The 27,181-nt window shown below is 30.8% G+C and overlaps 4 protein-coding genes and 1 non-coding gene across 5 annotated transcripts; 2 read left to right on the top strand and 3 right to left on the bottom strand.

Annotated features, from left to right (window-relative positions):
- Positions 1–784: 784 nt before the first annotated feature.
- Positions 785–2,598, top strand: LOC7470938 (vascular-related unknown protein 4). Its single transcript, XM_052445170.1, has 4 exons — positions 785–1,461; positions 1,653–1,724; positions 1,859–2,037; positions 2,070–2,598. Exons 1-3 carry the CDS (start codon positions 1,081–1,083, stop codon positions 1,994–1,996), a joined length of 591 nt encoding a protein of 196 aa, XP_052301130.1. The 5' UTR covers positions 785–1,080; the 3' UTR covers positions 1,997–2,037; positions 2,070–2,598.
- An 8,177-nt stretch (positions 2,599–10,775) lies between these two features.
- TRNAG-CCC (transfer RNA glycine (anticodon CCC)) lies at positions 10,776–10,846 on the bottom strand. The gene has a single exon. It is a non-coding gene; the product is annotated as a tRNA-Gly (tRNA).
- Positions 10,847–11,530: 684 nt separating this feature from the next.
- Positions 11,531–14,251, bottom strand: LOC7454421 (electron transfer flavoprotein subunit alpha, mitochondrial). Its single transcript, XM_024611820.2, has 8 exons — positions 14,032–14,251; positions 13,745–13,927; positions 13,448–13,659; positions 13,183–13,340; positions 12,836–12,994; positions 12,634–12,686; positions 12,245–12,385; positions 11,531–11,717 (listed from the first exon to the last, which is right to left on the bottom strand). Exons 1-8 carry the CDS (start codon positions 14,095–14,097, stop codon positions 11,640–11,642), a joined length of 1,050 nt encoding a protein of 349 aa, XP_024467588.1. The 5' UTR covers positions 14,098–14,251; the 3' UTR covers positions 11,531–11,639.
- A 4,593-nt stretch (positions 14,252–18,844) lies between these two features.
- Positions 18,845–25,275, top strand: LOC7470937 (protein disulfide-isomerase 5-4). Its single transcript, XM_002317544.4, has 15 exons — positions 18,845–19,123; positions 19,282–19,372; positions 19,449–19,543; positions 20,266–20,323; positions 20,941–21,125; positions 21,242–21,299; positions 21,780–21,820; positions 21,954–22,028; positions 22,343–22,399; positions 23,536–23,602; positions 23,725–23,871; positions 24,124–24,345; positions 24,594–24,755; positions 24,902–24,979; positions 25,070–25,275. Exons 1-15 carry the CDS (start codon positions 19,083–19,085, stop codon positions 25,145–25,147), a joined length of 1,455 nt encoding a protein of 484 aa, XP_002317580.1. The 5' UTR covers positions 18,845–19,082; the 3' UTR covers positions 25,148–25,275.
- A 321-nt stretch (positions 25,276–25,596) lies between these two features.
- Positions 25,597–26,777, bottom strand: LOC18103430 (early nodulin-like protein 1). The gene is made up of 2 exons (XM_006377778.3): positions 26,367–26,777; positions 25,597–26,291 (listed from the first exon to the last, which is right to left on the bottom strand). Exons 1-2 carry the CDS (start codon positions 26,563–26,565, stop codon positions 25,864–25,866), a joined length of 627 nt encoding a protein of 208 aa, XP_006377840.3. The 5' UTR covers positions 26,566–26,777; the 3' UTR covers positions 25,597–25,863.
- Positions 26,778–27,181: the final 404 nt, after the last annotated feature.

Genomic DNA, 27,181 nt, shown 5'->3' with positions numbered 1-27,181 from the left:
GGACCCATCAAGTTGATTAAGTCACATCAGGTCAATTTCTACAAAGTTTATATTCTTATTTTACTAGAAAAATATTACTAATAATTCAATATTTCTTTTTAAAAAATTAATCCAACCCGCAACGCATGCTAACTATCTAGTCCAATCTATTTTTAGCCTATTCGTACCTTTGTACATTATCTTTTTCATAAAAGAAAAATTGATTTACTCACAAACAAACAAATATGATATGTCCGTACATGAATCAACCCAATTAAATCACAAAGACCAACTATAGCAATTAATCCCGATCACGTTTGATTAATATCACATAGTAGATTAAATTGTATTTAGTTAATATCACATGATAGATTATACAAATATAAAAAAATATATAAATATGTTTAATTTGAGAGATAAAAGCAAGGATATAAAAAAAACTTTTAATGTAAATTTCTATTTTTTAAAACAAAAAAGACATGGAAACACAGGACACCGAATGCTAGCTAGGTGACAAAATTATAATTCAAGCAACCTTATTGATTTTCCTTCTCAATCTTAAATTCAGAAATTCTCAAATAAAGCTATAATCAATAACGATATTACGATCCACTTGTATAAACCCAGCGCATACAAGGAAATTTTCAAATTATATGTGACACGTGGTAAGCATCAATGAAATTCTCAACCCAAAATTTCAAAGCTTTTTTTTTTTTTTTTAACGAATGAACAATTTCTCCTGATACAAACAAAATGACTAAGTCTAACTCTCTACTAATAGTTAAGTGACTTGTTCAATATTGCACTTAGCTGAAATATAAGCCCGCCATTAAAAAAAGAAGAAGAAGAAGTGGCATGTGTAGTCTCTTCTTATGTTGCATATCTACTATATATCTAATGATTTGCTGCCAAATTAATGTCAAACCCTCTGAAATTTAACTTCTCCAACACCCTTTGGCCGACTGATATACCAAGATTCCAAGTACATAACCAGTAATCCTCATCGATTTTTTTTTTCCAATTGCTTCTATTCAGCTATATATACACATACATACCATATAGTTTCTCCCAAGAACAAGCCAAGAAACTTCATTTATAGAAATGGAAAACTCAATGAGCTGCAAACCATTCTCTTCTTCTTCTAATGAGAAGACGACTGATGACAGTTTTGAAGAGAGTGGTTGGACTATGTACTTCGAGGATTTCTTTGCCCAAAACAATAGAGAGGACCGTGATCATGATTTCAATGAGCATAGTTCTTTCTCATTTGATCATGATGGAAGTTCTTCGATGGTCTCTGATGCTGCTTCTTTGGCTGTGAAGAAGTCTGCTGGTGATCATCACGGTGAAAAAGTTGTTGGGTTACCTATTAATAACAAAAGTTTCAAATACAATTCAAGTCTCAAGAAAAGAAGAACCAAAGGAGCTTTGCTTGATGATGTTTTGGAGGATACTGCTAGTTCTCCTGTTAATAGTCCTAAGGTTAGAAATATTAATCCCTTCTTCTTCCCTTTTCGTTTCTTTTGGTCCGTTTTCCTGCCTTAATTATCAATCTATAGTCAGCTATATTCTGGGATTTTGCTAGTTTCTTCAGATTATATCTTTGTATATGTCAATTATCTTATACTTTCCATGTATGTTCTTAAGCCAACCATCTTCTTCCTTTTTTCTAGGTAAATGATGATACGATGATAAGCCAATACAAAAGGAACACAAAACAGAAAGATAAAATGGAAATTTCACAGGTAATAACCATTTCTGAGGTTCTAATTTATTTTTCATGCATGATAGTAATTTTATCATTCTATGATTGTCTTTTTGGTGGGTTTCATGTCATCCTGTCTAACAGCAGGATCTTGTGGATTTTGTTGTAATATAGGACAAAGGAAGTGCTTCCAGCCAGATAGACATGAGAAGTGATTTGGGTTTCATTTTGAGGGAAAGTGACAGCACGGAACTGAAGAAAAGGGGTCTTTGCTTGGTTCCTTTGTCTATGGTAGTAAATTATCTTGGTTAAATCCACATTTCCTCAGCAGCTCTCTCTCTCTCTCTCTCCCCCTCTCCCTCTCTCTCTCCCTCTCTCTCTCCACTCTAGCTGGAACCCTGTGGCCATGGGATTGAATGAACGAAAAGTATGTTTGGTTGCATATGATGGGGTTAAGATCCACCATATCTGTGTGGCATTTATATATATATATATATATATATATATATATATATATATATATATAATAGTATTAATTTCATGCAAAATTGCTTCTCATCATTCTTTTGTGCACTAAACACAAAGGGATATGCGAAAACGCAATTTAAACCTAGAGATATAGAGGAGGAGGAAGCAATTTTTTTTTTTTTTTGGATTAGAGGTGATGTGGAACAAAAGTTGACGGAAGTGCTGCAATTTTTAGGTAAAGTTTCCCTCCTACATGCCATCATGATGGAGTATTAAGCAATTGGCATAAACAAGGTTTTACAATTAATGAACAATGCTTCTTTCTATTCTCTTCGAATTGTATTGCTTAGCACATCATAGAGTTGTATTAACGGGAAATAAATCATGTATTGCCTACTTATTTTTCAGCTCATTCAAATAATTTCACCATAATTTTGCGTCTGAAATGTTAAAGTTAATTAAAAATGAATAATTAGGTATCTTCTTGGATGTATAATGTTTTCGAGCATTGAGATTAAGTCTTTCTTTTAAATTCATTATATTTTAATGTTGTGTGTTGTGTGGGTTTTATGTGATTAATCTGTAGGCTTTTTTTCAAATATTAATGTTAAAGTTAATTAAAAATGAATAATTAAGTATCTTAATCTTGGATGTATAATGAGATTTTTTTTAAAAAAAAGTTTTTTTATCTTCAATTTGCTAAGATAATTCAGGCCTGCAATGGAACCTTCCTTATGGTTTGGATGAGTTAGTCCACCAAACAACCTAACAATTATACTCCTGATCAAGTTGCCCTAATTAATCATTCACCTAAACATCTCAATAGCTAATTTAGTTGTTCTAGAAGACAAAAATATAAAATTTGAGGGATTTTTCAGGGAAGAAGAAGAAGAGGATTTCTTCTTGTATTAATTAATTAATTCTATGATTTATCCTCTTTCCAAAAAAAAAATACTCACTTGCAGTTGAAGCGTGCACCACAAGGAAAAATCTCACACCAATAATATATATATATTAATTTTGTTTCAGAATTAATGATGAAAAAAAAAAGATTATTTATTTCTAAGGTTTTTTCCTCTTGCTTTGGAAGTGAGACTTGTACTTTTATACGACTTGAATTAATCTCCAATATATAGAGAGGAACAATTTAAGTTTGATTCCTCCATTATTGTGAGGATGAAATTGAATATAATCCATTAAAAAACAATAATTTAAAAATGTGGCAATGCAGCCAAATTGGAACAATTATAGCACCATATATATATGTGTGTGCCGACGATCCCGACACGTCATTATTATAAAAAATCTCCTTCCCATTCACATTCCTCAGTCTTTTATTAGAATTTGGTAAAAGATTTAAAGATATATCACTAAACAAAAGAGTATTGAAGAAATAGTAAATTTTTACTCAACCGCTAATAAAAATTATAATTTTATTAAAAATCACTAATAAAATTAGTTATTAATTTTTAGTTAATTATTATTATTATTATATATTAGCATCTATAAACAACCGCTAATAATAATAGCGTTTTTTCACTTTGAAATTAAAACGAATTGTTTAATTTACCATCATTAAAGAGGACATATGACCACCAAACTCCTAAATTTAGGAGTGTTAATTATAAAGATTTATCCTTTGCATGTGATTCTCTAGTTTCAAACTTTGGTTATGTTGACATTATTAATATTTTTGGCAATATGCATGACACACACCTTTGGTCTAGGCACATTTACTACGTTAGGTAGAGCCTAGTTTTGTTTTAAGGTTTTTTTTTTAATTAAATTTGGTATATATTTGAGTTTGAATTTTGATTATTTCAAATATTTATTTATTATTTTTATTTATTTATGACTCTTTCTCTTTTATCATTAATCTTTTTAGATTCATTAGTTGATTTAGACTTGACATCAACATTTGTTTTTGATTTTTTTTTTTATTACGTGTGTAGTAATTCGAATTCAATTACTCTATTGTCTTTTTCCAGATAAACATGAGGTACGTGGTTGTGGGTTTTATACACATTGCAAGCTTAAAACATTCTCATTTGAGCAAGTGCAGCAGTGATTATTAATATTATTCATAATTTTTATATATTTATTATTAATATTATTGTTTTTATATATTTTTGAAGTATGATAACTCTTGTTTGTTTCACAATAATGAAATCCATGCACATGCATAATTCTTTTTTATATAATAAAAAAATTTTAAATCGAGTATAGAAAAACAAATGAGGACACATGGAGATATGAGATGTTATATATGTTTTGCTCCCTTGAAAACTTGCAGGAGTACTTGTCTCTCATACCCTTAGTCACAATAATACAAATCCATACATTAAAACAATGATTTTGAATTGTGCACTATCAGAATTCTTGTATTTATTGATGGAATTTCTGTCAGTATTTATATTATCATTTTATCAGCAATGAATTTACCAATTGGATTACGGACGGAAATGCTTCATCGATAAAACTCTCATCGGTAATTTTTTGTTTATCAGTGAGTCCGTCAATAATAATAATAAAATATTTATTACTGATGGATTTACTGGCGAGAAAAACATGCCAAAATGTTTTTTACCTACTTCATTTCGTCGATATTTTCCTCGGGAAGCTTGTCATAACCGACATAAATAATATATGCAATTTCGTTGGTGATTATTTAAAAATATTATTTTAAAAAAATAATTTTAACATAACTAGAAAATAATTAAATTAATATAAATCAACACTCCATAATATTCAGGAATTGAGTTGCTTGGAAAAAAAAATCAGCTCAAACAAATTTACAATAAATAAAGAACACAAAAAAAAATAAACATCAACAACAACAAATAAATAAATCAACTAAACCTAGAAAACCTATTTCAGAACCCATAATCTAGCAACAAATAAAATAATTTAATTGATATTGAAATTGAACAATAAAATTAAAAAACAAAATTGATCTCATATGAAAACAAAATCCTACAACAACATTTATACAATTATTAAGAACAAAAAAAAATTAAAAATAAAATAAAATAACAAATATAATGCAAAAAAAACACAAAAAAAAAGAAAAAATAAAAAAGAAAAATCTTACCTTAATGTAGTTGCAAGTGAAACTGAGAAGAGAAAAAAAACAAATTTATAAAGTATATTAATTAAAAAAAACTAAGAAGAAAAAAGAAGAAAAGACATATTTGAGTGTGAAGGAGTTGAGAAGAGAAGAGAAGAGAACAAAAAATAAATATTGGTGTATTTTTATATATATATAAAAAAAGAGAAAAATAAAAGTATTGAGATTCAATTTTAGGGTCAGATTCAAGGTAGAGGAGTGGTTGATTGGTGGGATTCCTCTCAAGTTTGAGTGGATGAAGATTAATACTTACGGGGACGATGATAGGGTCTTTAATATAGTGGAGTTTTTCGAGATTATATTGGTGTTTGTTTTTTAATTATTATTTTAAAAAAAATCTAATATCAATTGAATTTTATATTAACTCTATAATTATTTATAAGATTTTATTTTTTTAAGAATCAAGGTTTAGGTAAGTTGTCTAGCTTGTTTTTCAGTAAGCTTTGATATTCTGAAAATATAATAAAGAGATTGTTCTCTTTTTCTTCTGTTGAAGATTATCTACGGCTTTTAGAGTATTTTTCAAACTCTTTTCATTCAATCTCTTCCTGATTTTCCTTTCTTTCCTAATTTACATAACTCAAGCTGCATAGTTCTCTCTTCGGACAGAATTGTGGGCTATAACCTTTATCCATGGCTTGGGATAAAGGTTATACAGATGTTCTTGAGTCAGATTCAAAGACTGTACGTAGTTCTACTTATTCCCGATAACAGTTACTTACAGTGAGTCTGTCAATGCCAATCTCGTCTGTCAATTGATTCAGAAATCTTGGCAATGTTAAATGGTTCATGTTTTTATAGAATCCAATCGCTGTGCTGACTGACTTGCTCATCATGCTTTTTCATGACCTAATTCTATCATTCATCGCTTTACATCTATTCCTTCAGGTTGCTTTTCTGTTGTTCAAGAGGATAGCTGTGGGATTTGTTTATCCAGAGTTTCCCATATGTAATGCTTTCAGTACTTAACTAGATTATTGACATGTGTTATACTACATGTCAGATTAATTTTTTTTTATTGATGCAAGGGTTAGCTTGAAGTTATCTGATAATTTTAATGGGTTAAAAAATAACTTAGATGATGAATAAAAATATAATTTAATTCAAGAAAATTCAAGAAATTATTTTTTTTTTAATATTGAAATAACAACATATTGATCAGCTCAGGTCAACTTGAGTTAACTTGTTAAATGCACAACCTGAATCATGAGATCATGATAACCCCATATAAAATATATCAAAAAAAAAATTATAAAATCTAATTCTCAATCAATCCAATGTTGAAGAATGAAATTGAAAAAAAAAATCAATTAAAAAAATTATTAAAACTAACCAACCAAATTCATGACCTGAGTTATGAGACCATGATAACCCTCATAAAAATAAATTAAAATAAATTGTGAAACTTAATTCCAATTAACCTAATTTTAAAAAATAAAATTGAAAAAAAATCAATAAAAAAACCCGACCTGGATTAACCCGCCAAACACATGATCTGGATAATGAGACCAGGATAACCTCATAGAAATCAAACTGAGAAAATGAGTCAGGTCAACCTGGGCTATCCTGCTAAACCCGCAACTCGAATAATGAGACTGAGATAACCCTATTTAAAGAAAATCAAAATAAATTATGAAGTATAATTCTGAATCAACCCGCCGTCGAAGAATAAAATCATGGAAAAAAAAAAGTCAATCTAAAAAAGGATACAATAAAACGATATGGATCAATTCAGGTTAACTTGTAAAAACTCGTGATACAAGTCATGAGAAAATGATAACTTAATAGAAAATAAACAAAATAAATTCACGAAGCCTAGTTCCTTATCACTCTAATATTGAAGGATGATATTAAAAAAAAAACTCGAGTCAACCGAATAACTCTGATAAACCCACAACACGAGTTATAAGATTAGAATAACCAAATAGAAAACAAACCTAACAAATCATGAAACTCAATTTTTAATAAATCAATTTTTAAATGATTAAAAAAACACAAATTAAAAAAAAATTATTAAAATAAATAGTGTTTTATGAGATGATGCATAGTGAAAGCACCATCTCTTTTAGTTTTTGTTAAAATATCCTCGTTTTAATTTAAAAAAAAAAATCAGCTTTATTTAAGTACTTCCTTTTTTTTGTATTTACAATAATTAAATTTTACTCTTTTTCAACATCACCTTTCAACAAATTTAATTTCTTAAAAAAATTATTTGGTTATAGTACATTTTTCCTTTTAGATATTATCCACTAGTAAAATTTTATTTACTTCATTTTATTTATTGATTTTTTATTTTAATAGTTAGAAAACAACATTCTAATAATATTTTGATTATATATAAAATATACTCCATAGTTATAATAAAAATAAGAGGTTACATAGTTTATCAATATAATTTGTAATAAATATGGAGTGGGAATAATAACCCATTGAGTAAAAATAACACCATCCAAAAAAAAAAGCAAAAAAAAAAAAAAAGCTCTAAAACATAAAAATAAGGAAGAACATTTATTATCACGAAAGAAGGAGGCTAGATATGAAAAAGCAAAATATTTTTCTTTGGTCAAGCTGCCATCAAGATTTTTGAAGTTGTTCAGCCATGCATGAGAGGAACTAAGGTTAAAAAATAAGGGCACAAAAGGAAAGTTATGATAAATATGAGATATTTAAATATATAATAACAGTTATTTTTTATTTGAAAATACATTAAAATAATATTTTTTTTTAATTTTTTTTTAATATCAATAGATCAAAACAATTCAAAAATATAAAAATTAATTTTAAACAAAAAAATTTCAAAACTTGCCCAATTCCTATTTAAAATGCAATACTAAACAAGGTTTAAAATATGAACCATAAAATGCCCTTGTTCTCTGTTATACCATCAAATAATATAAGGGCATTAAGAAGTGTACTAATAGTTATTTTTTAAAGTATTTTTTCTTGAAAATATAAATTTATTTTTTAAAATTATTTTTTACTCTAGCATGTTAAAACAATCAAAAACACATTAAAAAATATTAATTTAAAATTAAAAAAAAACATAAAAAAATTATTTTTTAACTGTTAGTGGAGTGGGTGGTCTTGCTAGTAACCATGGTACATCTCCACTATCTTTAGATTACCGAGCTATTTAAATTCGACCTCATGGTACCAAGCTTAGTTATGCTTACATGGTTTGGAAAAATAATGAGAGAAATATTCCAAGGTTGAGTATTCCCAAGTCCTATGATCATTCGAGACCTATCATGTTTTAGTACAGTTCATGATGGTTAAACTCAGCTAGTGTGATGGAAAATTCAGAATTTAAAACTTGATTAGGTTACGATATTTAATTGAATCAAATAAGATATTAAAATGATGAACTTAATTAATTCGAGGAGTTTTTCAATGAATTTATTTACCTAGTCAAACCCAACTAGGCTCAAAACTAATGAAAAAAAATATATTGTTTAATAACAATAATTGTGGTATCCTACATATTGACTTATGACCTCGTAACCTTATTAGATAACTATAATGCAAAAATTTTAAAAATAAAGAATTAATTATTATGGTCACTGATAAATAATGAAGAAAATCATAGTATATAAATAGTATTTAATTAATATCTCGAGATAAAAAAAATAAAAATAATGAAGATATATTTGTACCTTTTATTTTAAAAATAAAAAAATTATTTCAAAATTATTATTGATATAAATTTATTTGCAAAATCTTGCTCATAAAAGTTTGGAAAGGCAAATGAAGCTCGTAACAGGGTTTTTTTTTTTTAAATTAACGTGGGTGTCCGGACTAGCTTGTGTATATCTCGATTAATCCCATAAGCCCTGAAGTTAACGACCATGTAAGCCTACAGTGACTCTAAGATTTGTGAGACTCGAACCGATAATTTCTAGAGAACAAATCTAAAGTCTGATCAATTGAATTATACCTCTCAGAATGGCTCATAACAGGGCTTGTTTAACGGGGTCATGGCGTTCAAAATTTTAAAAAATTATGAAATCCCATCCTAATATTTGAGGATTTGTTTTTATATAAATCACCTTGAAAAGGTTTAGAGCCTATAATATTGACTTTATTTGTATTCGCATTGCTATCTAATGTGTTTTTGAAATATCTTGAAATTATTTTAACTTTAAATTAATTTTTTTATATCATTTCAATACGTTAATATTATAAATTTTGAAACATAAAAAAAATATAATTTTAAATAATAAATGAACGAACGGTAAGGTTACACACTGCCAAGTACTGACCAAGCAAGCAAGGAAGCAAAACATACAAAAGGAGTCCAATCAAGGTCATTTCGACTATCCCTCCCGGAGAAGTCATCCAATCACCCATTTCCCCACTTCACTTGGCATTGCTTGCCGTCCAAAAACCCTAAAGTGTCCATCCTTTCATATCCCTTTTTTTACCTCTTTTGTTTGCATCCTTCTTGCTCCGCAGAAATGACAACCGTAATTGATTGCAGTCGATGAATCTGACTAGTGGATTCAAGATATGGTCGGTAATCTGATTTCTTTTCTTTTCTTTTTCCAAATTGCGCCTTTAGTTTGAAAAAAGCATTCGATAGTAGATTTTATTCTTAATGGTTTTCAATTTTTATATACTGAGATTTTATATACAGAAAGGAAACACACTTTTACCGTAGAAATTACGTAATTGAAATTTTAACGGTGGTGATTGGTGAATCTATAATTTTTTAGGATTATTTTTATTTTTAGAAAACAAGTTTTTCTTGTATTTTTTTTTATACTTGATATTCTTATTATTTTATATTTGGTTTATTTATAACTTATTTTTTTGTTATTTTGTCATATTTTTTTAGTTTTCCTTTTCTTTTCTATACTTTTTTTTTTTGCCTATTTATACTTTTTTTTTTATTCTTATCTTTATTTTCTTGTAATTTGTTTTTTTTGTACACTTTTTATTTTTGAGAAGCTCTTATAGAAATACTAAGTAAATAGTATTTTAATATAGTAATTGTAATATTGTTCTAATTTTCTACTATATTCAAAATAAACTTATCATCTTACATGTTTTTTTTAACGTATATGATTTTCATTATATTTTATTTTATGTAAATACTGATTTTTTTATTCACAGTTATATATTTTATTTACTGTCAAAAAACATGTTAATAATACATACACATTAATTCATTTGCGTTAGAAAAAAATAATTATTCAACCTGCAGCTAGACGAGTCGAATAGATACATTAACAATTGTTTTTATATTTATTAACACAGATGGTTCTCATAGGTTTTTTTATTTATAATTTAGATTTTTATTGTGAAAAATCATTTAAAAATTTTGTATTTTTTTTTCCCAAAAAACATTATTCGCTCAAATAACTAGTAACATCTAAAAATTATCACCTTTCAATACAATCAGCTAAATTAAATTTTAACTTTAGTAGAATCTAAGGCATTTTATGAAATATTTGTTGATGGTGGATGATATAATTCAATTGCTAAAAGAAAAACAACTGCGCATCCGGGGAATCGAACCCCGGTCAGTACCGTGGGAGGGTACTATGATACCACTACACTAGATGCGCTTGCGAGCTCAGGATTCTGAGAACTATATTATATGGTTTTCAGTATCCGTTCGGTTTATCGAAAACACGGACTGCTTAATTTGACATGTGATTTTTTCTCTTTATTTTACCCCATCACAGAGATCATTTTGATTCTGGAATGAAAGAAAAATAGATAACGTGGGTCCTAGCATGGAGTATTGTCTGTTTGCGGGTCGGGTGATGAGACTGGTGATAAAAGAACGAAATATTTTGTTATCTAGTGGTTGGTATTTACGAGTTTCATCTATATTTATATTCTAACCATTACCTATCATATAATAAATTTAAATATTTACTCTCTATATATATCGTCTTCGAGCATGATGATCAATAATGAAGGCCCAACTACAAAACTTTGATAGAAACTCTAGAGTGAAATCCATTATAATCCCAAAACTTTTGGCCCAAAAATTAGTCTCGCCGCTCTGAAGTTTCAAGTTAAACTGTTAAAGAGAAAAAAGGAGCACCACTCTGCAGTTTTTTCACCCGAGGAATTTTGATGGACATTGCAGGATTGTTATCCGTATGCAGGGCCACACTGCTCGAGGCGAGACCAGGGAGGCATCTATTATTGCAGCTTATTTTCTTATATTGACCAGCCAGTACAGCACTGACTTTTCATTTCGCCCACATCAGAAAACATAACTAGTCAACGAGTCTGAGTGAAATCAAAGTTCACTTTCGTATTATTAATATTTATTTTCTTTAATTTGAACAATGTGATGAACAGGACCGTTAGCATTTTAAGGGTTGAAGTGCCCATTTGCCAGGTTTACTTTTTCTCAGGAAGCTTCTCTAACAACTCCGGAATTACCTCAAAAAGATCACCAACAAGCCCATAATCTGCTACCTGCACTCAAAGAGCACATTCATTTAGTAAAAAGACTAATACCACGTATCAAACATGGTCATTCTGCAAGGAATTTATGCAAATTGCAACTTAAGTTTTTGAATTCACTGCCTGTTTCTTGCTTTTGAAAGCAGCATCAAAAAATATTTAAGTTATTCCTTTTCAAGGTCAAGCCTATCTGGAATCCCAAGAACAGAGCCCAAAATGCAGAAAGATCACAGGACTGCACATTATGTTGAGCATTGAAGGAGCAACTGGTGGTTAAATTGACAGCCATAACAGTTACCGTGATATCTTATGGAATGTTGACTTGAATACTGATACAAGATGGTGCAAACTATGAAAACAGACCAGGATTAAATAAATAAATAAAAGGCCGACTCAGAACCAAGTTATTAGCTCATCTAAAGTAATCAATTAACTGTTTTTCTATCCAACTAAAAGTTCTGCAACTTAAGGTGAAGGTGGGTGGGTGGGTGGGTGTGTGGGGGGGGGGGGGGGGGCTGCTGATGGGTTTCAAATGTCACCTGGAATATAGGCGCGTCTGCGTCTTTATTTACAGCAACAATGACTTTGGAATCTCTCATGCCAGCCAAGTGTTGAATTGCTCCAGAGACTCCAAAAGCCATGTACAATTCTGGGGCAACAATTTTTCCAGTCTGACCAACCTGAAAAACAAAGCAGTCATGATTAAAGACTAAGGACTAAAAAAAAAAGGTGTCCATGGGACAACGGAATTGGATAGTTATGATAGGGGATACTCAAGCGGACCCGTGATATGCTGAAGCATCTTTCAGAGGTATTACAAGGTTCTCAGGTAATGAACAATTTTCGGGCCAAAACAACACAAATACATATATCAAACTGGAGATCATTTGGAGGTTGGAAAGAAGCACCGTAGCAATGGAGATATTACCTGGAGATCATTTGGAACAAATCCCGCATCAACAGCAGCACGGGTAGCACCAACTATAAGAAACAGAAAGATTCAGGAAGCTTCAAAAAAAATTGTTTACCACCACCATCATGATTCACTTGATAAAATAATTCCAACCCATAACAAACACGCCCATCAACTTGATATTGTTTAATTTTGAATAGTATTTTAAGGGACCTACCAGCTGCACCAAGTTTTTCTGCAAGCTTTTCAATCATTTTGAAGTTCTCTGCACTTTTCAATGCCCGGCCTCCGGTGATCACAACTTGTGCATTTCCAAGATCAGGACGCTCTGTATCCTGAGCTGTATGATTTACGTATCTAGACTTACCAACAGAATCTGCGTTGAAATAGTTAGCAATCATGAGACACATGCTTTCTCATTCCAATAAAAAAAATCACCTGCTTAAAACATTAATTCCACATCACAAAGATATGCAACAAGAACATGAAACAAGGTCACAAGCAAAACCAGAAAGCCAAGACTAGCCAACAAAAACTTATATGAACAAGAAAAGCTTAACAAACCTTCATCAAATGTTGAGAGATCAACCTGAGAAATAGGAGCTTCGTTACATTTTGATGAATCCACGGAGACAGCAAACGATGTCGGCCTTACACTCAACATACAAGGATTGCTGCCACTATATCTTACAGTACAAAGTGCATTTCCAGCATATATTGGCCTGGCACATAAAAACAACACCTTACCGTCATGGAAACTATCATCACTTAATCACAATTACCAAAAGCAAATTAAGCATAATTGAAACAGTGATTAAGAATTATTTACCTGATAAATTGATTGGAAGCAGAAATAGCAATAACATCTGTGATTGGAGAAACATCTAACAATGCAGCAGCACGCGGCAAAATATTTTTCCCAAACGAATTCGAAGCAGTAATTATATGCGAGTATTCGCCTTTTTTCTGAACCAATTGGACTAACCTAGCCCATTTTTCCGCTAAAGGATATGTAAATTTATCCGAATCAGCTACAAGAACCTAATTGATAAATAAATATTTTATCAGTACCTAATTGATAAATAAAAATTTTACAGGTAACAAAAAAGCAATTAAAAAAAAGGACCTGAGAAATCGATGGGTGGCAGGAGGCGGCATGAGCAGCAGCTTGTTGAAGAGAAGGACCGGAGCCAGCTAATAGTAAAGAAATTGAAGTTTGTTTGTCTAAAGAGTTGGCAGCTTCTACTGCACTTATTGATTGTGATTTGATTGCGCCTCCATCGTGTTCGGCTAGGATTAAGGTACTGATCTGCTTACCAAATAGATTAAGAAAATTAAGTAAAATAACTGATTATATCGTGTTTAATTCATAGCAAAAAAAAATGATTAAAGAGGAAGATAACTTGAGCTTACAGATCTGGAGATGGAGGTTAAGGAGGAAAATCGATGGAGAGGTGTGGTTTTGATTGCTCTAAGCATTTTCTCTGATTAGTGTCTATCTCTGGATTGTGAAATGGAGAAGAAAAATAGAAGACTAGTCGTAGGAAGCACGGCTCTGGTTCAAGGGTGGCCAAGCGGGGAGACGACGTCGGCTTAGGATCCGAACAAGGTACCTGTTTTCTATTTTAAAAAATAAAAAATAAAATTGTTTCCAGTAAACATGGTATGATAGATTTTCATGAGCAATTTTTTTCAAAATAAATAAGAAATGGAAATTTTAAACTTATTTCTTGTTAATAATTTTTTTAATATTTGGTTTTCAAAATAAATTTCTACATGTTTCAAGTAACTTGTTTATATTATCCATCTCATTGATGTGAAAAAAACTTTCTAATTACACATAGAGATATTTAAAATATAAAATATAGTTTAATTGATTAGATTCTAAGTTTATATTTTAAATATTATTAGTTTGAGTTTTATAAATCTTAAAATTATTAAAAACTTACATAATCATTAATTTTAGGTTTTTAAAATTAATTCAGATGAATATAAATTAGTTTATATTAATAATAATAAATAAAAAAAAAAACTCTCTTAATACAATTGTCTGCGATACGTTGAAATAAATTTAGACATTTTGACATGTGAAGATTTTTTTATTCAAGAAATTAGATAAGTTCTGTCGTTGGGAACAGTGTAATATATATATATATATATATATATATATATATTAGTTGCTTTGTTGAGAACCAACATTGCAATCCATCAAGCTATGCTATTTTAAAAAAAAAATTGAGAGTTGTGCTAGTTTACCAAAATTCTTTTTTGGAACGTGCTACTTCGAAAAATTACTCAACTTTAACGGCATTTATAGCCTACTTCGGTTTAGGCTTCATTTCAAATTAATTTTTTTTACTAAAATAATATTGTTTTATTTATATTAAAATAAAATTCAAAATAATATCATTTAAATAAAAAAAATTATGTTAGCCCGACAAACTCAAGCTTTGAATTAGATCAAACATTGAGTCAGAAGTTAGATTCTCAAATAGATTGAAAATGTACAGTATTATTGAAAAACTTAAAAATTCTAAGAGATGAGTGAATTAGGGTGTTTTTTCAAAATTCTAACACTCTAAAAATCAATTCTCAATTACTTTAAGAATGTCAAAATTCACAAACAATATTCAAGATTACTCTTCTCTATTCAAAAACAACAACAACAACAACAACAACAACAAGAATTAATCAAAGCACAAGTAAATTGAGAGATAAAGAAAGATAAACACATCGGTTTTTATAATGATTTAGGCAACCGCTTGCTCCGCTTCTTGAACCTTCGTTCAAGTATTAATTATCACACACGATCTTCTTAACAAATAAAACCTTACTAATTATATAATATATTTTTTTTCGGATTCAAGATTCAAATCAATCATTTTGCGGGTTAAGGATCAAAACTAACTCAATAATATTTTTCAAGGAAAAAATTTGAACCTCTCTTTGGTTTATAGCCAAATAATTATCTAGATGATTTCAAGTGTCACTTACATTTTCACAAATAGTTTATTTCTCGTAAGAGAATAACCACACCTTACTTGAGAGAATATTACAAAGATTAAATTTAAATCTTTATGGAATATAATCCAACTCAAAAAGGTGAAAAAAGAATTTTGATGCAATTAAAATTCAAAGCTTTTTCAAAAAAAATAAGAGAATGATTAAAACTTTTTGGAATGAGAGAAATTCAAAGCATCTAGATGTAAGATTATAAGATATTGAAGAGCTGAGACAATCTTATATGAATTTAATTGGGTATTTACAAGAAAAACCTATCCCTAACCATTACCAATAAGAGGAAAAGAGAGAAGAAGTTTTTACTCTTCTAATTTTTTTTCCTAAGTGTGAGAAATGGCTAGGGGGTATTTTCAAGAAGCAAAGAGTTGTTGACAAAGCATGTTAAAAAGATGAGTTGACATGTTGGGTAAAAAAGCTCTTTAAGTGTTTAATATATTTCTTTCAAACTTTTAAAGGTGCAAGGATATAGTTGATCACATATGTTATCCTTTTAAAAACAATTTAATGATAAATACTAAAGCACATGATAAATAATTTTTCATAATGTATTTTTTATTATATATTAATTTTGGCAAAGAAAATATTTTTGGATGAGAATTTGGAAATAAAATATTTTAGGATGAAAATCATTTTTGAAATATCAAATTAAATTCTATAAAAACTTGATTATATATATATATATATATATATATATATATATATATATATATATATATATTAAGCTCATGCATCTTCAAGTCCATATAGCGTTCAAATGATGTGTAAAAATTTCTACAATATTAGATTTTTGAGCAAGCATATTAAATCCATTAATTTTTATTATCATCAAAACAAAAAAATCATCGGCGATTATAGACCTTTGGAATAACAATCTTATCTTTTTTTATGATGACAAACAATAATGTGCAATAAAAAGATAAATATATCAAATAATTTTTTTTTTAATTTATTTACTATTGTTGTCTAATTTTTTATCATATTATTAAATTAACCGAGCATATTAGACCTAATCAAGTTAATAATTCTATTTTAAGATTTCACTGGTTACGAGTTTGAAATATTAAACTAGGTTTAGGAGATATATTCGAATTTGCATGGTTTTTTTTATCCTTTATTTAAGCTTATATTTTTGTTTTGATTTCATCTCTCAATATTTATTTAATTGGAGATTAAGATCTATTTTCTTTTACTTTCTATAAGAATTTTTACTAATTTTAAAAATGATTCGGGTTATCTCGAGTCTTTTTATTTGTTGTTCTTTGTTAAATTTAGTTTTTAAAATAAAATTTGCTTTTGAGTTAAATTAAATTATCCAAGCTTATTAGACCTAGTCAAGTCAATGACACAAGTTTTGGATTTTTGTTGCTTTTTTAAAAACACTACCATTATCTAAATATATTTTTTTATATTAGAAAAAATTTAATTTAGCTTGCAACTTGCAAGAACCACCAATCTATTTAAAAATAAACCAAGTGTGGGGGCTGTTAGTCCAACCCTAGCCCTTTTCAATTTCTCCTTAAATTAGATGGATAACACATCATTCAATTTTTTTTTTTTTAAGAAGTAGATGAGGTGTGTTTGCATCCTCAAACCAAAGAAAAGAGAGGGGATTTATTAACTAGAAACCCAAATTTTATTCTATTTTCACCTAAAAATACTTTTATAACCTCAAACAAAAAATTCCTCAACTACAAAACACTCTCAAATGGTTAAAAAACACAATTTAATTGCAAAAAATCTTTTTTAACCCTAATTTATTTTTTTCAACAGAATGAAAACTCAAAAATATCTAACAATTTGATTAGAATTTTAAAATAAAAGATTAAATACAAAAAAAAACATTAAATTAAAGAAATAAAGACAAAGATATAGAATAATTTCATCAAACGCGGTTATTAAAATTTTTTATGTACTTTCAAAACAATAGAAAAAAATGTTCCTTCTATTTCAATGTTAGATTATGATACAATGCTTGATTCAATATATATATATATATATATATATATATATATATATATATATATATATATATATATATTTATTTATTTATTTTTTTTATTTTCATGTTAGTCAAATGATTATCGTGCAATCAAAATGGTAATATGTTAATGGGTTTCAGAAATCCTACCTAAACTGTCTTGATTACCAAAATGAGCATGCCTAAAACACAGATCATCAAATTGCCCAACTAGAAAGGTTTCATGTGCATCGTATTCTGAATTTTGCACCTCTCATTATCCATCCAACTTGAAAACTCATGTCCCTCTTATTTAATTAAACTAGAAAATAAAGTAAATGTGAAAATCTTTTTTTGAGATTATGTTTTCAAAACCATGGTTTATATCTAAAATTATGGTTTTGAACAAGACATTAAATCTCAATTTTTTTTTAATTATAATTTTAAAAATGTTATCAAATATCTATTTTTAATCCAACCTGTTTTTTTTTTCTCATGTGACTATTTGGGAGTGTGGTATAAGTTACTTTTTAAAATATTTTTTGTTTGAAAATGCATTAAAATAATATTTTTTTTGAAAAAAATTTATTTTTAACATCAATACATCACAACAATTCGAAAATAAAAATAACTTAATTTGAAGCTAAAAAAATTCAAAAACATAGTTAGACCACAATAACAAACAGTGCCTAAATAACACTTACATGAGTGTTTGGAACAATGATAATTGTTGTTTTTTTAAAGTATTTTTTACTTAAAAATATAAGAAAATAATTTTATTTATTTTTTAAAATTTATTTTTATAAAAAATAATTAATTTAAAACAAATTAATTTTAATTGTTTTCAAAAAAACACTGCACGACACAGCGCTAAACACCCTGTTTATTTTTGCGTTTCAAAAGTGTTTTTGAAAAAAATTAAAAAAAATTATTTTTTTCTTTATTTTAAATTAATATTTTTTGATATTTCAGATCGTTTTGATGTGTTGATGTCAATAATAATTTTTAAAAAATAAAAAAATATTATTTTAATATTTCTTTTTAAATAAAATATACTTTAAAAAATAATCACAACAATAATTCCAAACATCACCTTACAGCATGTTTGGCATTGTGTTTTAAAATATTATTGGTGAAAAAATTAATTTTTTTAAAAATTAATTATTTAATTATTTTGATTTAATAATATTAAATATAAATTTTAAAAAATAAAAAAATATTATTTTAATATATCCACTGTAACCGCACCCAGCCACCCACACTTTGAAAGAAAAAAAAAAGTCAGAGGCAAGGTACTGGGGAAATTTTTATGGGAAACAGGAGTCCTGACAGTGTTTCTTTCCATATATAAGCAAATGCGAGTCCATTCGCAATTCGGTTGCCAATAAATACAAGAAAAAAACAGATCTATCTGTTATGCGTGATTTGAGTGCTAATTCCCCCCTAGTCTTCTCGATTTGTCTGCCAGTGATTGAAATCAGCGGCCATGGTTTCGACGAACAAGCTCAAATCCGTCGATTTCTACAGGTTCGATCGATCGATATTTCTTCAGATACTCTTAAAGACTTCGCATTATAACATGAATCTCGAAGCTTTAGACACCTGTTATATCCATTTTAATCTTCATTAATTAGCTAAGGAGACTTGTTAATTTTTTTAGCAAATGTATGTGTTGATTTTTTCAGGAAAATTCCTAGAGATTTGACAGAGGCATCGTTATCAGGTGCAGGATTATCGATAGTAGCTGCTCTAGCTATGATGTTTTTGTTTGGAATGGTAGGTAGCTTCTCCTCTACTTTTCAAGGAGTAAATACGCAGATTGCCGCGTTTAAATGATGATTTTGATGTGCAGGAACTTAATAATTATTTAACTGTCAACACCTCTACAACTGTAATTGTTGACAATAGTTCTGACGGGGAGTTCTTACGTATCGATTTCAATATCAGGTAGAAAAAAAAAAGAATAAAATCTTGCCTTATCAAGAAGAGTATTATTTTCTCTTTTGTTTATATGCATACAAGTGGTTGCATTGCGGAATTTGTGTCAATTCAGGTGCAGAGGATAGTCAGCAGGATGAGGTTTGTTGTTGTGGTTATGCAGGGAATAGTTTCAATTTCATTTTTTTGGAAAGGAGAGGTTCGAACTCGAGACCTTTTTGGGGAGGGCAATGGTCATGCCAGTTGAACTTGAGATCTCTAGTATCAATTCCCTTGACCTATGTTGATGACGTTTTTTTGTTTTATTAGTGATTACAGTGTCAGGAGTAAAAGTATTAACATGGAGATGCCTAGGCTTAGGTTTCTTGTTTTAGTGTTTAGCTTTGGGGATTTTCTCAGGATTTATGATGTTAGGTTGCATTTTCTGTTCAATTAGCAATTTTTTTCTTTTCAGCTTCTTTTGTTTTTGTTTCATCAAAGAGGTCCGGTTTTGTATTGCTCCTCGTGTGTTTAACTTTGAACATGACCAATAGGTTTAAATCTAGTTTCAATTGTCAAATCTAGTTTTCCCCCCTCTTCAGAGTTTCTAGGTTTGTGGCTTATTTTTTCTACATTGCCTCTAATGATGCTGTAATGCTTTCCCGATGCTTTTTCTTGATTTTACATAAATATTTGTTAAGCTTGTATTAATCTAGTTGAACTTGACTGGCAGATTTTCTTTTTAATTGTAGCTTTCCTTCACTCTCATGTGAATTTGCATCGGTTGACGTGAGTGATGTGTTAGGAACTGTAAGTTTTTTCTTTCTATTTCTGTGTTTTATCTATTTAGTTTTATGAAATGATTGGATAAATTTTTGAAAGGCTTCTTTGTAAACTATTTTCCATTACTTGGGTGTAGATAGGCGATAGCTGCCTGAAACCTGACAGATTATGGTTCTCTTAGATTTTAGATAGTGATAAGCTGGAAAAAGAAAAACAGAATAAAGCAAAAGTTGGTGCCTTTTGGTTTAGAAGGAACTCAATAAAAATGTAAAATAAATGGACCAGGATTTCCACAAAGCTATCTTTACATGTTAGTGGAATCATGGAAATTTCTAGAGATAATAATTGTAATTGCTCTGGTGTTCCAAGATGAATTAGAATGCTTTTGTTATATTGCCTTTGCTCCTTTTCTTCTATGCAGGGTGCAATTTTCTCAATATTTTTTTTTCCATATTTCTTATGAAGTTTGATCTTCATTGCATGTGTTCCTGATACTCCTAGGTGTGTTGTATAATATGGCGTGCCCTCTCCTTGAAATTATCCAGCTTGATATGCATTCTTGTGGTTTATGATCCTTTCTATTGATTTATTTTCTCAACACATTAATCTGAACTGGCCTAAATCTTTTACGTTCTCTTTTCCAGAACAGGTTGAATATAACAAAAACAATCCGCAAATTCTCAATAGATCATGATTTGAAGCCGACTGGATCTGAATTTCACTCCGGACCAGTTTTGCATCAAATCAAGCATGGAGATGAAGTTGATGAAGAAGGCGGTGAAGGATCCGTATCACTCAAAGCTCATAATTTTGATCAATACTCACATCAGTAAGTTGCTGAATTCCTATGTGTACAGATTTGTAGGGTTTTGAATTTGGAAGATTTTATTGTATTGATTGCTGCAATACCTTTGTTTGACTTACTTGTACTACTTTTTTTCTCAGGTATCCCATTTTAGTTGTTAATTTTTTTGCTCCTTGGTGCTACTGGAGTAATCGCCTGGTAATTTTACCATGTCCATTTATTGCTTAAAATGTAGCTTGAATGTTAGGATAAAAGACCATTTGGCTCTTCAGATTAATAGATTGCTCATATCTTATGATGTTTGAAATGATATAGCTGCTGGGCCTAATTTTTACAAGCAATGCGCTGCATATTTATGTTTAGGTCTATTGGAAACTGGCCAATGAACAATGTCATGTGATTTTTGTATCAGGACACCTCTCTTTGATATTACTGAGAAACAGAACTGACAGAATCATGATAATAATAAGCTCATAATACTACTCTGCACAGTTTTGTGACTGCAAATGTCTTGATTAAGTCATTTAAAGGTTTTGAATTTTTTGGTCTTTTGTTTTGTTGTTGAATAACTACTGATTACACTGGATAAAATCATTTTAAATCCGCCCTTTCCAAATACAATGATGGATGAACTCACTGTTTAACTCCCTTCTTGCCTGACTGTTTCTCTTGTTTCAGAAACCTTCATGGGAAAAGGCAGCTAAAATAATAAGAGAGAGGTATTTTTCTTTCCAGCTTCTTATGTTCGTTTTTCCCTGAACATGCAAATGGAACCTTCATTTGAAGTAAATTTAATTTCATTTAATTTGACATCATGATATTCAACTCCCACATGTCCATACATTTTATCAGGTATGATCCAGAAATGGATGGGCGGATTCTCTTGGCTAAGGTCGACTGCACTGAAGAAGGTGATCTGTGCAGGAGGTATTTTCTAGATTAATGTTTCATCACTTGTTAGTAGATTTCTGGTGGTAGTCCAACGTGGTCGGATTGCATCACTATTCTGATAGTGTAGCTAATAGATTTTGAAATTCATCAAGCACCTCTGGTCTGGTGCATGTGAGTAACACAATTGCTGGTAATGTGTTGAAATACTTTTCCAACTCATTATTGATTACTTTCTTTAAGCTTCATTGTAGTTTATTAATTATTTCCCCTTTTGCATTTATCCTTTCTGGTTAGTTCCCCTAGCATTCATTGTTTCTTAATTGTAAGTATTTTTTTCATGAATTTTTCAGGAATCACATACAAGGGTATCCATCCATTCGTATTTTCCGTAAAGGAAGTAATCTTCGGTAATATATTTTCATCTATACCATTCATATGCTGTTGACAGTTGGTTATGAGATTATCTTTCCTTTATGTTGTATACTTTCTTGGCGTGCTTTAATTTAATTCAATTGCAATGCATATTTGCTCAAAAATAGATTCACCATTTGAGGTGAATCTATTTTTGTAAACTCCCTTATTCTGTTATCTTCTGTTTAATCAGGATACTTTCTTTTTTCATTAAAAAAATGGATAAAAAATACTGAAAGAAGGAAGGCAGGGCTTCTTCATAGTATATGCAAGAAGCTCCTAAAATTAAGATCCAAATTAAAACCCATTAACATTGATAAAACCAAGGAAAGAAATAAGAATCGAAAACCAAAAGGTACACAAGACAAGAAATGACGATGACCTATGTCATTAGTGACCATATACATATCTTGAGATGCTTTAATACAGTTGTAGGTATGAGCTTGACTTATATTCATTAAGAGATTGTTTAATTTGTTTGGTCTTCCTTCAGTTTCAAAGTGAATGTAAGTTGGAAATAATATACCAGGTAGACTGCGCCTTGACGTGACGTGTCTTACATTTGAATTAACTTTTTTATTTTTTCTGGGTTTATGGGCACAACATTGGTACATGTCAGTTTAATGGCCTTGATTAAGTTTTTGGTTTCCTGTTTTGAAGCCTCCCCTCAATTTCAAATTGTTAGGCAACACCAATTCCTTGTAAAATGTAAACTTCCTCTTTGAATCAGCCAGGTTGAAATTTCACGATCAAGATTCTGCTTTTTCAAAATGCAACACCATGTAGAAACTAAAAAGTGAAGCACATGCCATCTAAATACATAAAGATTATGATGAATAAACAAAGAGATGGACAATTAGAACAAAAATGGAGGGTTGAAGGAATATGCTCTTTTTCTGTAGTTTCAGATCTCCCTAACAATTTCAATGTTTATACCATATTTAAATACCTAAGAAAAAGACTGCTCACAGCAACAGATGTCAACTTCAGTTTTAACTGAATACAACACTTTTGTGTCCTATACTTTTTTCTTCCTTTAATGTCTTTTGCGATCACAAGTTTCTTGTGTATTTGGCTTTGTATTACTGATTTGTTGGCCAACTTAGTTATCTGGCATCTTTAACTGTCTCAGGGAAGACCATGGACGCCATGACCATGAATCTTATTATGGAGATCGAGATACAGAAAGCTTAGTTAAGGTATGAACACTTCTGTTTTTCCTATTTAACTCGTGCCATGGCTACATTACTCATGGATGCAAACTTGGGCTTATTCATGATAATTGATGCGGTCTTCGCCTACCTTTTATGGTTCCTTTCAGACAATGGAAGCTTTGGTTGCACCTATTGCAATGGAATCTCAAAGGCAAGCTTTGGAGCATAAACCTGAAAATGCAACACAGCATGTTAAAAGACCAGCGCCTTCAGCAGGAGGATGCAGAATTGAAGGATATGTGCGTGTAAAGAAGGTAAACCTCCCGTGCCGCATGGAAATCAATGGGATAGACTCTATGGTTGCTGTAGATATGTTGCATTGTAATTCATGATGGGAAAGATCTAAAGTAGTATAAACAAGACGGATCAATATAATCATTCAGCCATCCTCCTATTCTCAAGATATTGTGGTTGTTTTGTGGATCTGTAAATTGATCCTAATAGGATTCTGCATTACTTTTGGTTAGTTCTTGGGTTTTAAATTTGAGCTGTCCTGTACTCTGCAGGTTCCGGGAAACCTCATGATCTCAGCTCTTTCAGGAGCCCATTCCTTCGATTCTAAACAAATGAACCTGTCACATGTCATATCCCATTTCTCATTTGGTATGAAGGTTTTGCCCAGGGTAATGAGTGATGTGAAGCGCTTGTTACCTTACATTGGTCGAAGTCATGACAAGTTGAATGGACGATCATTTATTAATCACCGTGATGTAGGGGCTAATGTCACTGTAAGTTGTCACTTGCAAGTGGTCCTCTAAATTCATTGTTTTGTGGAATTCTGTACTGCTCACTGCATATTTGGTCAACCCATCAGCATTTTTCAATGTGATGCAAGTTGATTTCCCAACAACACCGACAATTTTTCATGCATGGGAACAAGATGTGAATGGATATGATTCTAGACAACGTATAATCTTTGCAATTTAAGAATATCGTAACATTCAGTTACAATAATATGATAAATTGGTAATTGCAGATAGAGCATTATCTCCAAGTAGTTAAAACTGAGGTGGTTACAAGAAGATCTTCAAGTGAACGTAAATTAATCGAGGAGTATGAATATACAGCCCATAGCAGTTTGTCACAGACTGTTTACATGCCGACTGCTAAATTCCATTTTGAGCTCTCTCCTATGCAGGTTCAGTAATAACTTCAAAAAAAAAAAATAATTCGATTCTTCCTCTTGTTTTATTATTATTGGGCTGGAAGATTATTCATATTATTTTGTCTGATTTTGATCTTCCATCTGTTCCCGTTACATTTTATTTCTACTTCTGATATCAGGTTCTGATCACTGAAAATTCCAAGTCTTTTTCTCATTTTATCACCAATGTCTGTGCCATAATTGGAGGTGTCTTCACGGTTCGTATATTTAAATTGTGCTATTTTTGGTCTTTTATCTGCAGACTGAAGCAGATGCAGTTTCTGATAGCTTTTCACTTTGGGTTTCAGGTGGCTGGGATATTGGATTCAATTTTGCACCACACAGTTAGAATGATGAAAAAAGTAGAACTTGGCAAGAATTTTTGATAGGAAGATGAAATATGACGTAAAATTTCTGTCCTGGACAAACTTCCATTTAGCAATTACAATTCTTACCTGGTAATGAATTTTTATTAGCTACTCAAATTGCTAACACAAGAAATTTTCCATGGTCCTATGCAACTCCAACCTAGATTGTACGACTGCCTGTTCATTCCTTTTTCTTGCCCCCTTGAAACAACAGCGTTTCAATGCCCCCCCCCCCCCCCCCCCCTTTTCTCCTCCTTGCTGTATCGAGGAAAAGAAGGGGAATCGTGTGACTTGTTGTAGAGGGAAGGCCACAAGATTATATGGAAGAAGTTTTTTTTTCCAGTGTGAGAACTGTGATATTGCTTTTGCTATTTGCTGTTGCTCTAGACTTGGAAGTGCTCGATTCACCACCGATGTTTGATGGGAGAAAAGAAGTAAACAGAAGTAACAAAATGGGAGAAAAGAAGTAAACAGAAGTAACAAATTTATTTTGTTTTATTTATTTATTATTTCCTTCTATACAATAACCTTACATGAAGCAATAAGCACACCATAAATTGCCAGCTTATTTACCATCCAGGACAAACGAATATCCGAATACCAATACACCTTCGAAACTCCCAGTTGAAATCACCGAGCTCGAAGGCAGGAAAATCATTGAGAAAGCCAGGGGAAAAAAAATGGAAAGCAGCCAAAAAGAAGGAAATCAAACAATTATTCGAGTAATTCTCCACCTAGATTGCTAAAATAAGTGATGAAGCAAAGAACGCTCCCATGGAACCAAAGAAACTCACGAACATGGAAGAAGCTGAGTTTGGAGGCGCGCCGGTAGGAGGTGGAGTTGGGTTGATATCCACTGTTCCTGCAGGGGGAGACTCCTCGCTGCTAGGTGTAGGAGCTGGGACCATGTCAGAGGAACCTGGAGATGGAGGAGAAGCTGTGGCGTTTGTTGATCTGTCTGCTAAAACAACGACCGCCAACTTCTCATTCTTTTGACAGTGATCTCTGTTTCCACTGATGAAGTAGTGAGGTCCAGATTGATTGAATTTGAAGACAGTGTGGCCGTCATTGAATGTTGCCAAAGGCTTCTCTGCAGTGCAATTCTCGTAGCCCTCCTTGGTTACTTGAACAACCGAGTCTTGGCTAGCATCATAAACAAACACTGCAATAACCGATGAGAAATCGATTCAGTCATCATCCAGGATGAATGATTGGGACAAAAGAAAAATCAACTTACAGATGGAGTCTCCTCTCTGAAATCGGTGACGTTCAGCCCAGTCGTTGAAGTAGCTCTTTGAGCTGGTATTATCAGGCACGGTCCAACCTTTCGGACCTCCAACCGGGAATGGATATGCATTGTTCTTCTGTATCAAGAGCAAGAAACACAAGAGCCCCAGAATATGGAAGACATTGTCTTTGCAAGTGGTGTAAGCCATTGAAAAATGATGAAAGAGATTTAGAGCAAGTGATGTGTCTTTCACCCAGAATCTGAAATCCCAGTTTAGATGTGACAAGGATGGTGTTATGGTCAGGGGTTTTTGTAGGCCAATTTGCACGAGCTTTACAAGCTGTGGAAGTGAAGCTTTGCTTCTTCTTTTTCGGCTTTTTCATATTCTCATTTCTTTTGGTTTCTTGGCTACCAGTGCAAAGCATATGTTCAAGCATAAGAACTGGATTAATTGTTGGCATTTTTTAGTATTTCAGGTAACTTGGTCTGTAGGTTAATGCTTTTCTTTGACCATGATCAAGAATATTCATGTCTTCTGGTTTGGGCTAGCTAAACCAATGACATCTGATGCACTAATCACACAAGTCTGTTAAAACTAGAAGAAGACACTTTCATTGAGTCCATTTTCAGCCATTAAGTTGCTTTCTTAAGCAGTTCTAACATGCCGATTACTTTCTTCTTCTTAAACACAAACGAGCCTTTGATGGCTTCATTTCACTTCGAGATTTAAATATCACGCAGTTTTTCTTTGAGCTGCTTTATAAGTTTCTGTATAATTCCTTCGTTAAAAGGACATATAACCTAAATAATGCAAGGATATATTG

This window comes from Populus trichocarpa, chromosome 11, assembly GCF_000002775.5.
Source record: "Populus trichocarpa isolate Nisqually-1 chromosome 11, P.trichocarpa_v4.1, whole genome shotgun sequence".
Lineage (NCBI taxonomy): Eukaryota > Viridiplantae > Streptophyta > Magnoliopsida > Malpighiales > Salicaceae > Populus > Populus trichocarpa.
This window is presented reverse-complemented; position numbering and strand designations above follow the sequence as displayed.